The 13,106-nt window shown below is 38.1% G+C and overlaps 1 protein-coding gene across 1 annotated transcript in view; it reads right to left on the bottom strand.

Annotated features, from left to right (window-relative positions):
- LOC141442078 (uncharacterized) overlaps positions 1-12,516 on the bottom strand; it is a 36,286-nt gene extending 23,770 nt beyond the window's left edge. The window contains exon 1 of the mRNA XM_074106987.1: positions 12,397-12,516. Within this exon, the coding sequence (XP_073963088.1) occupies positions 12,397-12,414 (18 nt within the window). The 5' untranslated portion in view covers positions 12,415-12,516. The remainder of the gene's footprint in view (positions 1-12,396) is intronic.
- Positions 12,517-13,106: the final 590 nt, after the last annotated feature.

Raw genomic sequence — 13,106 nt, 5'->3', positions numbered from 1 at the left:
ATCAACACCGCCCATGAGTACCAACAATTCAAAGAGACATTGGTCTACCTGCCTTGTCCGGAGCCGAAAAACGCCTTTTTCTTTAAAGCCCTGGATTGAATGTATTGTATTGTATAACTAATACTAGATTATTATTAGATTAGGTTAATATTTTTGTGCAAATGCTTTACAAATGTAATCTACACCAGTTGTCCATAAGCGGCGTCTGTGATTTAACAGTGTAGCGGTGTTCAACACAAATCCTTAGGAGATCCTTTTGTACGACAGTTGACCAAAATTAATGTTCCCATGGAAATATGCCTGATTTATATTTCGCTTCGCACCATTCATTTTAATGAACCTTTTTTTAAGCAGAAAAGAGTCACTTGGGTTCTGAGTTTTTTTGAATGGAGGTTTCCTAACGCATGATAAATTGTGAATTAAGTATGTCTTACAACTCATCGCAGTTACCGTACAGTCAATATATAAACAGTGTCATCATCATCACCACCATCATCATCATCATCTTCGTCATCATTATCGTCATCTCGGCTTATATAAGTCCCACTGCCGAGCCCAAACCTCTCTGAATGAGAGGGCAAACATTGTTATAGATAAATAAAATTAGTTACTTACTATGATAAGGCTATGGAACCCCATGTGGTGACCCGGTTGTTAAATTGGTTGACCATACACAAATGGCGTAGTTGTCATCACTGCCGTGAGGAGGAAAAAGACACAAGGATACAAGGAACACACATGACACAAGAAACACAAAGAACACAAAAGGGACACAAGGAAGTAGGTAGGTACCTATACCTTTGAAAATTAGCTTAAATCGTAATACCTACGAGTATGTTCAAGTATACGAATACGGATTTGTAAGTAGTTACATAATTATAACAAAAAAAACGAAGAAGATAAAGACGCGAAATAAGAAAAATCTAAACAATAATCTCGTTTTCATGAACCACGTAACTGCGTCAATAACGTCTATTCCTCCCCATGTTCGTAGAGCAGAAAATGACCCATTACTGTCTCGACCCCAATATGCAGTAACGGTTATTCTACCCATAAAAAATAACAATAGACCAACACAATTCAAATATGGTTACACATTCAAATATGAAGGTCCGAAATCAGGATAACAAAGTTAGTATACCCCTGGGCCTGTTCAGAGCGAGTGCTTCCTCGGAGCAAAATTACGTTAATTCCCGAGAGATGGCGCTGCTCATAGTTTCAAATTGGAATCCCATCCACCAATAAGAGCGCCTGAGAGTTTTTATTGGCTAACGGTCTTTCCATTCCGTTCTAAGTTAACGGTAAAATTTGCACACTTTTTTAAATGAAACAACGGAACTGTTTGAAATTGTGTGAACTTCTATAATAAAAACATAATAAATAACGCTAATAAATGTAGGTGTAGATATTTTTAGTCCATTTGTTTTCGAAATATCGAGAAACGTGTATTACAATTTGACCGCTAATTCAAACATTAAATTAAACGGAGTAGTATAGAAGGTTAAGGCAGTTGTCTCCCCGCCGGCGAGGAAACGATTGGCTATCGACTATTTTCTCGCTCAAGAAACGAACAAAAGATATAAGATCCTGTGTGAGTAAAAGAGACATATATATTAACAGTTGATCGCTGGCGGTTCACACTGCCGGCGAGAACTCGCTCTTACATCTTCTGTCGCAGCGACAAGAGCTATAAAACTCGCTGAGCTATAAACTAGCTCAGCGCTGTTAGCCTGGCGGCCGCCCGGCTCGAGCGAGTGGAGCGAGTAATCGCCCGTCATGCTCGAACACTCGCTTTTCACTGCTCGCCCACTCGTTTCTAGTTACTCGCTCTGCTCGCTTCTCGCTCAGCTCGCTTCTCGCTCATCGTCGGCGGTGGGACAAGTGTCTTAAGTTAGTAGATTAAAGTTCCATTTGTCAATTCGGGTACCCGGCTCTAAAAATCAACTTCAATCACAGAAAAATCTCATTCAAAAGCTCCCATTTCCTTGGCATTTTTCCTCAACGAAGCCCGTTATCTTTTACAGGGCAATTAATTAATGAGGCTTTCTAAGGCTCACAGGAGATTAAGGAACGTATCAGTTTTCTTATTTTAGGCTCTGCTTACCGACTACGCTTTGTTACAGCCTAAATTGAACAAAGATATTTTGACTTTGACTACTGTTCACAATAAAAACCGGCCAAGAGCGTGTCGGACACGCCCAAAATAGGGTTCCGTAGCCATTACGAAAAAATTAAGTAATATTTTTCTAAGGATTGCTTATTTTATACGGAATCTTCCAAGTTTAGGTATATTTTATACCTTAGGCTGCTATTTACTCATAAACTCCTAATAATTCTCAAGCAAACTTAGCCGTTATAGTTTTCCTCGAAAGTTTGATATACTTACTACCATCCTGATATTTTTCAAATTTTTCCACTCTCCGGTTTAGATTTTAGAGGGGGGGACGCTCGATTTTTATGAAAATTTGCACTTTAAAGTTGAATATTTCGCAAACGAATCACTAAATCGAAAAATCGTCTTAGCAACCCCCTAATGGTTTTAAAATACCTATCCAACGATTCCCCACACTTTAGGGTTGGATGAGAAAAAAAAATCACCCCCACTTTACGTCTATGGGAGGTACCCTAAAAAAAAATATTTTTGAATTTTTAATTATACCATTTTGTCGGCATAGTTTACTTATATATCCGTGCAAAATTACAGCTTTCTAGCATTGATAGTCCCTGAGCAAAGCCGCGGACGGACAGACAGACAGACAGACAGACATGGTGAAACTATAAGGGTTCCGTTTTTGCCATTTTGGCTCGAGAACCCTAAAAACGAACGTATCCTGTCTAATATTATAAATGCGAAAGTAACTCTGTTTATCTGTATGTCTATCTGTCTCTCTGTTTGCGTGTCTGTTTGAGATGCAATTAGATGAAGATAGTTTAATATTTTTTATCTCGGAAAATGAAATGGCCCCTTTGAGATCATGATAGAAGAATTATTGATTGATTGATTGATTTTGCATGTTGTGTGAGATAGCAATAGTTTATATGTCTGTTTCATGTTCCCTAGTTTAGTTTCGTATATAAGTAGGCTCATGTCGTATTAAAGCTGCTCCAAACCTGAAGCATTCCTTCATTGGGCTTTACATCCTCTGCCACGGTACACGTACCTCAACAAAAGGAATATAATCAAATAATATCAGCAAAAAACTCATTGTTTCCATCACCTATGTCATCATCATCATCATCAGCCCGAAGACGTCCACTGCTGGACAAAGGCCTCCCCCTTAGAACGCCACAATGAACGACAACTTGCCACTTGCATCCACCGGTTTCCCGCTACTCTCACGATGTCGTCAGTCCACCTGGTGGGAGGCCTGCCAACGCTTCGTCTTCCGGTTCGTGGTCGCCACTCGAGGACTTTTCTCCCCCAACGGTTATCTGTTCTTCGAGCGATGTGGCCTGCCCATTGCCACTTCAATTTGCATATTTTTCCAGCTATGTCAGTGACTTTAGTTCTTCGACGAATTTCAGTATTCCGTATCACCTATGTACTTACTCGTAAATACTACTACGTAGATGAAGTATCCTGTGGAACCATGCCCATCAATAGGTTCCACTAAATCACTTGGCGCCCGGCAGTAGACTGACACTTGACACGGGCTCGGAGTTAAGATCGTCTTGTACTTTGATAATTTATGTGTTTGTAACAATGCCCGGTTCCTTGCAGTGTGATAATCATAATTAATGTAGCATCGCCTTTTAAAATGAGGGTTTTTAAAAGTGACAAAATTCATAAAAAACCGACCACGTGCGAGTCAAACTCGCGCACCGATGGTTCCGTTCAAATTTGTGAAGCTAATGGTACACATGCTCGTTACTATGCCACTAATGAGCATGTTCATGGACTGTTTACATTTGCTAGCAATAAGCATGCTAGTTTTGAGTATGCTCCTAATCCCTATCCTGTTTTTTCATAATGGGATCATTGCCAAAATAAATTTATTATTATTATTATTATTATAAGCATGCTCAAACTAACTGCTAAAGTAGCATAGAGTAGTTGTAGTAACGAGCATGTCTCAGTGGCTTAAGTCAACGCCGTCCTCTGCTGCGCACAGGGCTCTCTCAGAACGGGAGGGCTTGGGCCGTAGTTCCCACGGGATTTGTAGGACTTCGAGTTTGTTCGCAGATTTTTTCTTGACCGTAAAGACGAGGACCCCGACCTAAAGTATGGAAAATGTGGATTCAGGTAAATATCCTGAGATTTTGATATGATAAAGATTTCAAAGTTCTAAACAAAAGTATATAACTAAACTCTGAAAGGGACTCTGAAACAGAGGTAGTAACCCTTAGAGACTTTTATTCAAGACTTTGAAATCTATGACGTATCAAAATCTCAGGATATTTAACTGGAATCACAGTTTCCAATCTTTAGGTCCGGGCTCCTTTGATTTTGTTACTGCTTCAAGGAGTAGCAACCCTGTGTTTGTTATTACTCTGCTCGAAAGGACTTAAGTCGAACCACTCGACTCCCCCAGCCACTTTGTAGATATATAATTTATAACTTGTGTGTTTTGGGTCCAAATTTTATTTACCGCGGAATCTAGAAACTATAACGCGGGAATCTTACCATATAAATATTTTCGCTTACAAAACAAAGCGAAAGCGAAGCGATTCAATGGTGCGTGCGAAGTTCCCAATCCGCACTGGGCCCGCGTGGGAACTATGGCCCAAGCCCTCTTGTTCTGAGAGGAGGCCTGTGCCCAGCAGTGGGACGTATATAGGCTGGGATGGTGGTGGATACAAAACAAAACCCAACAAATAATCGAAATATTGTCTTTCCCAGTACGAGTATAGCGATATTGGTTCCGCCTCAGAATTATTTACTGCTATCAACTGAAGTTCGGAAATAAATTCTCCAATGATACCGATCTTTCCATTACGACTGATTCAGATCGGGGGCTGATTTCTACTTGATATTTTTAGACAGGTAATGTGTTTGTAATTATAAGCTTTGCCTTAGCAACAGTTTAAAAAAAACCGTGTTTTTCTTGACTTATAATAATAATAATAATAGCCTTTATTTAACAATCTTACTTACAATACAGTTATAGTAATCTTATTTAATTATTTGACACCGGTAGGTCCGTGAAGATTGTCTTGCTGTCCAGCATAGGCCTCCCCTAGAGTTCGCCATCGAATGCGGTTCTGCGCTTGTCTATTCCAAGTATATCCTGCTATTTTTTTAATATCGTCTTCCCATCTACGACGTTGTCTCCCTTTCCTTCTTTTATATTGTCTCGGGCACCACTCTGTTATGTCCTTCGACCATTTATCCTTTATATCCATTTTAGTTTTTTAAATAATTTGTTTTAGTTATAGGTTTTATATTTATTTTATGTAAGTTTTTTAAGTAAGAAAGAAAGAAAATACATTTATTCACAACACAAGACACAACAACAGTATTAAGTACAAATAGACAACACGTGGGAAAGTAGGTATGTGTCATTGCGGTTGTGAATCGGACACTGGCTCAGCATAATGCTGAAGCGTTAATAATAAACACCCGAGCGCTGATAAGTCCAAGATAAATATTTTTCATTTAATGCTTATTATCTATTTTATTAATAATAACCTACCTAATAATATTTAATTATTCTTGATTGTCAATAAATTGTTCCTACACTATGTATTTCAGATTAACGTAAGCTACATTTTACCCCGGAAAATTGAAAATCCGGCGGTAAAGTTACGGGCGGCGACTGGTTAAAAATATACAGCTTTACCTTTCCTTATTTGACAAGTACCTAATAGGCCGGCCTTCCAACCTACTTCTTAAAGAACTCCGTAACCCGACTTGATTTACTTAAGCCTGAGGGATGGTCCGACACATGTTCCTCCCATCCCGTTGGACATCTTTTGGGAAAATCAATCCCAACAAATACGTGCTGGAAAAACGTGCCTAATCTTGATTGATATGCCTTTAAAATGTAGTGAAATTTTATAAACAGCCAGACTAGTTTAAATTCCAATTTGCACAAGCAAGCATGTGCGTTAGGACGGCAAAACCGTATACCGCAGGGCAGGTTTGCAGGTGGTAGGACCTTGTGCAAGGTCCGCCCGGATTGCTACCACCATCTTGCTCGCTAACCCTGTCGTGAAGCAGCAGTGCTTGCACTGTTGTGTTTCGGCGTGACGAGTAAAACAGCCGGTGAAATTACTGGCTCTTGAGGTATCCCATCTTAGGCCTCTAGGTTGGCAACGCATCTGCAATACCCCTGGGGAACCAAGATATTTTTTGGGATAAAAACTATTCTGTCTCTCTCTGGGACTAAACTATCTGTATATCGATATTCATCTAAATCGGTTCAATGGTTTAGACGTGATAAACAAACAAACAAACTTATAAACTTTCGCATTTATAATATTAGTGGATGTGTAAAATCACCACCAAAAATGAAACCTAAAATATCTAAAAGTATGGCCATCGGACCGCTACAAATAATATACTAATACACACTATTAACTACATAAGACCATGTTTATTTTGTGAATTTAAATACATTAAAATCAGTACGTTAACATTTACGGGTGCGTATCGTGGTTGCCAGAATAACAATAACAACGCTATTATAGAACACAAATTAACTCTAAAAGCCACTTACGAGTAATGGCTGTATATTTTCCAAGCAAAGAAACTACTTAGCACTGAAACTTCAAGCCTTTCAGAGATGAATCGGCAAGAAACTTTAATGTTGAGCTATGGTCACATTGAAGGCCTCTAAGTGGTGGCACTTATTTTTCAACCACCTTCAAAAAAAGGAGGAGGTTCTATGTTCCACTGTTAGTATGTTTTTTTAGGGTTCCGTAGCCAAAATGGGAAAAGGGAACCCTTATAGTTTCGACATGTCTGTCTGTCCGTCCGCGGCTTTGCTCAGGGACTATCAATGCTAGAAGGTTGCAATTATGCACGAATATATATGTAAACTATGCCGACAAAAAGGTACAATAAAAAAATTCAAAAATATTTTTTCCTTCCATAGACTAAAGTGGGGGGTGATTTTTTTTCCCCATCCAACCTTGTAGTGTGGGGTACCGTTAAATAGGTCTTTTAAAACCATTAGGGGGTTGCTAAAACGATTTTTCGATTCAGTGGTATGTTTGCAAAATATTCAACTTTAAAGTGCAAATTTTCATTCAAATCGAGCGTCCCCTCCCCCCCACCACCCCTCTAAAATCTAAACCGGTTGGTGAAAAAATTAGAAAAAATTCAAGATGATAGTAAGTAAGTATATGAAACTTACAAGGAAATCTATAACAGTTAAGTTTTCTTGAGAATTATTAGTAGTTTGAGAGTAAATAGCAGCCTAAGGTATACTATCTACCTAAACTTGGAATATTTCGTAAAAAATACGAAATCCTTAAAAAAATATTACTTAATTTTTTCGTAATGGCTACGGAACCCTATTTCGGGCGAATCCCACACGCTCTTGGCCGGGTTTTGATACAAAACAATACAACGACTCTTTATTGAGCACCACAATAGTAAACGATATACAGAACAGTACACCGAGAGAAAATTACATGGTAACCAATAGGCGACCTTATCACTTCATAGCGATCTCTTCCGGGGAATCTTTTTCAAAAGAAAGAAATTAGGACGCGATATCCGTATGTGATCTTGATGTACGATAGTATAATCGATTTCTCCGTCAATTGTGTGTTTTTAAAAGTCGCTGAATCAATGTCGTTCTATTTGAAAGTATGATTTTTGTTTAATACGGTATTTGACAACTCCTGATTTTGCCATATCTTAATATTATTATGAAAATAGAGATATACAGATAGTGTTAAGCGAAGATAAAAAAATCAGTTGAAAATTGGATTTATAGTGATTTTTTGAAAAATCAATATACCTGTCTCTTTCTCAAACGCTTTTATCTATGCAGTAAGTATGGCGGTACTGGCGTGGACGTCACATGCCAGTATGTCTTTCTGTCTAATCTTGAATTTCAAACCTTTATAACTTTGTTATTTGTAAAGGTAGCTTAAAAATTGTTTTTCTATTCGATAACCGGCATTGTGGTGTTTTAATTTATAAAACATATACAAAATAGTCAAATACCGTATTATTAGCTATCTTAAACGCCCCCACCCCCCCGGGTACAGCCTACCAAGTTTATTTACTCAATTCGTTTTTCTTTCTTTCCTGTTTCTTCTGAGGCCATGCCAGCCAGTATGGCTTTAGCCTAAGCCTTTAAATCTAGGTCAAGCGGAGGGCAGACCAATCCGTCAAGACGTCAATCTCATCACGGAACTGATTCAGCGCGGGTTCGAGCTTCACGGTTCATTTGGAGATTATTTGCGGATCCAGCTTTTGTTTTGTAATAACAATTACTATTTTTATGTACTTAATTGGGGAAATAATTTTTGTTTTATTTAAGTATTTATTTATCATTATTTTATATTATATTAATGGTATGATTTGTAATTTTATACAATTTGACATTGTTTGGTTTAATTTTGTAATAACTATTTAATTGGTATAATAATTTATAATGATAATGTAGGTAATTTGTGTGTTTTCATTTGAATGAGGCATAGGTATGCTCTATTTTCTTCTGTGTATATTTATGGATACTACAGCTTTTACTTGGGTACGGCTCGATAAATGCTGTCATATTTTAAACGACCAGATAGCCCAAATAGCCAAATAGAAGTCAATTCCCAGTCAGTTTTGAATAGAATAGAATAGAAGAATAGAAGATTTATTTGCATAGAATAAGTAGTTACATCAACTGTCATTAGATGGTAATTAGACAAAAGATTTCTTAATACATTAATATATCTGGCTCAGCGAAGCGTGCAAAATTATCTGACACGTCCTTCCGGCCCCAGAAATAGAGTCGTATCAGATGTTTATGCACGCTTGTTGTGTCAGATATTGGTGCTAATGACTGTAAGTACCTAAATATGTATCAATAAATTTGTTTATCTGTTACCTAGTATCCATAACACAAGCTTTGCTTAGTCAATTGGTATAAAGCCCCGTGGTGTTTGATATGGCGATATTGGCCAAGATCCAGATATCGACATTCTAAATTTCATCCAATTAATTTGTTTTAGCGTATAAGGTACTACTAGTATATAATTATTAGAATTGTAAGAAATTCAAGCCGGCACGTACGGTCAAGGAGTTTAATTCATTGGCCACCATGGAACCATTTCACAGTAAACGTCATAGTGAAATCGCATTAATTAACAAGGAAAGTCGTAATGACTTTTCCTTCGAAAAGGTTCCATTAAATTCCTTGACTTCCTGACCCACCGTAGAACGTTTTCACTGTAAGTGTCAAGCAGTGCGATGTCCCTACACGACTTTTTCTACAAAAAAGGTTTTACAGTGGGTAACGATTCAGTTGGTACGAGTGTTACGTAGAACAAGTTGAATCATGACCCAGGGTAGAACCTTTTAATAATCAATTTCACTATGATTTCCTTCACAAAAGTATGAGATGTCAACATGACATTAGTAGCCTGGATCATTATTCAATTTGTTCGTCTGTACTTGGCTGCTTTTTAAATACCTATCCTTTTCGTCAAACAGATAATTTCAACTTCTAGGTACTTACTGCAAAATAATCAAGGATCACCACAAATGTTCAATCAAGCCTTGGTGGCCTATGGACTCTAAAGCAGAGGGTCGTGGGCTCAAACCCGGGTTCACATCTCAAAATGTTTCGAAATTTATATGCCAAATTACATTCGAAATTTACTACGAGTTCTACGTTGGAGGAAACCTGCACTAATCTGCGAAGCAATTCAATGGTGTGTGTGAAGTTCCCAATCCGCACTGGGCCCGCGTGGGAACTACGGCCCAAGCCCTGTCAATCTGAGAGGAGGCGGCCCAGCTGTGGGACGTATTAGGCTGGGATGATGATGACACAAAATATTACGTATCTTATTGATTGCTAATGGTATACGGAAGGTTAAGGGGGAGGCCAGCAGTGGATGCCTTGATGATGATGATGATGATGGTGATGATGATGATGATGATGATGAAGGGTATGGAACCCTAACAATTATATCATCCAAAACAATGTGGAAGTACCCGTATAAAACAGTGTTTCAAATTAAAGCAGCAAATCCTCGTTTATTGGACGAAGCTCCGAAACACTGTTTGAGATACACTACAAACTGTTTCCAACTAATTTGAACTGTTTCGGTCACGGGAAAGAACACTCAGAATGATGTTTTATTATAATACCACACAATGATTCTTCATTGTACGCTACTAGTAATCGATACAGAAACAGTACACGGAAGAGAAGTAGGTTTGTAAGTTTTTCATAAAAATTATTCTTAACACTTGCTTTTTTTGCTGATTGCACTTTTTGTTGCTGTCTCGGCGGCGCCCAATATCATTTCTTTGTTTTCGGCGTCGAGACTCTAGGTCCTTGGGCTAAGGGTGTGCTGGAGATACACAGGGAGCTCAGCAATTGGTTAAGGGAGGCAACGGCAACCCTCGCGCCGCAGCTTTCTCGCGCAAAGAATCTCAATCGCAATTCAACGCAGGAATGCTGCCTGCGCGATGGGCACCATGCCAAGAGGCCCACCTCTCTTTTTTAGTTAAAGTTTTAGTTTTAGTTATTTTAATTTAATAGTTGGTTGAACTTGGTGTACTTACTACCATCCTGAAATTTTTCAAATTTGTCCGCCCAACAGTTTAGATTTTAGAGGGGGGGAGGACACTCGATTAAAATTTACACTTAAAAGTAGAATATTTCGCAAACAGATCACTGAATCGAAATTATCCTGGCAACCATCCAATGGTTTTAAAATACCTATCCAACCGTACCCCACAATATAGGGTTAGTTGAAAAAAAAAACACCCCTCACTTTACGTCTATGGGAGGTCCCAAAAATATTTTTTATTTTATTTTACTGCTTTGTCGGCGTGGCTGATAAATATGTATATTCATGCCAAATTACAGCTTTCTAGTACTAACGGTCTCTGAGCTTAGCGGACAGACAGACAAACAGACATACAGACGGACAGACATGGCGAAACTATAAGGGTTACTAGTTGACTACGGAACCTAAAAAAACTTCTTTGTGTCTTGGTATACCTACATATGGGCTGTGCTTAATGATGTCCAGCAGAAGTTCTTAAAATTGAGGAAAACTGGACATTTGGAATTAAATTATTTTAACGAAAACGCTATGTCCAAAAATGAAGGCTGTTTTTTTTATTTAAATGAGATCAAACGACTGTTATACCAAAAAAAAACCGTTTTATAAAACGTCGAAGTTCCGAGATAAAAACCGACAAACTAGTGGCTCGATATAGTGGTACTTATGTCTTTGCAAAGCTTTAAACTCAATAGTTCTCTGACAGCCATTTTGAAAAAATACAAAAACTAAGTCGCCAAATGAATAGGCTCAAAAACCAGCCCACTACGAGATTCAGCCAAGGAATGCGATGAGAACGGAACACATACGACATCATCACCCCCGACGCAAAAAAGGGGTGTTATTAGTTTGACCGCTGCTGTGCTCTTAAACGGGTGGGCCGATTTGAATGCAGTTTTTTTATTTGAAAGCAGGTTTTCTTCTCGCCCAACGTATTGGAATCACGATCCAGCGCGGAAATGCAGCCAGCCTTATGGGCACTCTTCCTCAGGGACAAGACTTGGGGGAACTGTATATATAGTTAATTATTTTTAGGATAGTTTAGTGTAACCTCAATTGTTCCTTTTTAATTAATAAATAATTTTTCAGTTAAAAAAAAATATAGTAAACTATCTTTTCTCAAACATATGACATGAAATGTTGACGTTGTGTTACAAGTAATAGGCCGGGAAGTATCGCGCTGCAGGCTTTGCGCCCCCTCAGACATAAAATACTACCGAATCAGGAACCTTCTTTTTAGTCTGTAAATAAAAATTCATAAACATAAAAAAAAAACACTAAATTACCTTGACTTTTACATAAATAATCAATTAAGTACAATTAAGTACATGTTATATATTTTTGTGTTTTATGTACAATAAAGAGTTATACTAATACAATACAATAACCTAACTAACTTAGTAAAGTTGAAAATCCCCGACATTGTCATTTCAAAGTTCATTATCTCAAAAATAGCCGAACCAATTTTAATGAAACGTAGCTAAAAACCATCGCAAGTAAATTTGCTTTCACGTAAAAACTGCATCGAAATTGATCCAGCCATTTGAGAGCTACTACGATGCCACAGATAGAAAGACAGACATTAGCGTTCAACTTATAACCCTTTTTTGCATTGGGAGTTAAAAACAGAGCTACTGCCCTTCCAGCTTTACCCTCACCAACCCGTAACCTTAAAACCACAAATTGTAACCTAAATAAACATAAACTTACCTTAGCCACACGAAACATTCAGTAACCACCAAAACTTTCACAAACTAACTTTCAAATTTAAACTTTAAACTTCGTATAACCGCGACCTCAAAACTGGGTGGTGCGTCCAGACTCCGTCGAGGCTTTTCCAACACTGAGGAACCTTTGATTCCACGAACCGTCACCAGTATACGCTGGCCTGCAGATTCCCGCCAAGCCTTGCAATACCGCCGCTTCAGAGGGTTCAACTGAAATTGGTTGGTGGACTGCAGTTCAGTAAGCGATGTTTAACCCTTGTTTTTTTTATTTGTGAATATTTTATTTAATTGAGAATTCTGAAAATACTTTTTAGTTTTGTTCTTCGTCCAAGGCTGATCCCATGTAGACGTTTTTAACGTAATTACCTACGTGCAAATCATCCGCTAGGCCGACTGAAGTCTAGATCCCCTCGGGATATTTCAGGACCCTAATATCCGGGACTTTCTACAGCTTAGGTACTTCTAAGTCAGGGAGTTGGTTTGACGCATCGTATTTTTACTACAAATTCGAAAGTTTTGTACTTTATTCCAAGTTTAGGTATATTTTATACCTTAGGCTGCTATTTACTCTTAAAACTACTAATAATTCTCAAGAAAAGTTAACCGTTATAGTTTTCCATCCTGAATTTTTTCAAATTTTTCCACCCACCGGTTTAGATTTTAGAGGGGGGGGCTCGATTTTAATGAAAATTT

This window comes from Choristoneura fumiferana, chromosome 25, assembly GCF_025370935.1.
Source record: "Choristoneura fumiferana chromosome 25, NRCan_CFum_1, whole genome shotgun sequence".
Classification (NCBI taxonomy): Eukaryota; Metazoa; Arthropoda; class Insecta; order Lepidoptera; family Tortricidae; genus Choristoneura; species Choristoneura fumiferana.
The sequence above is the reverse complement of the archived record's forward strand: the minus strand, read 5'-3'. Positions and strand labels throughout refer to the sequence as shown.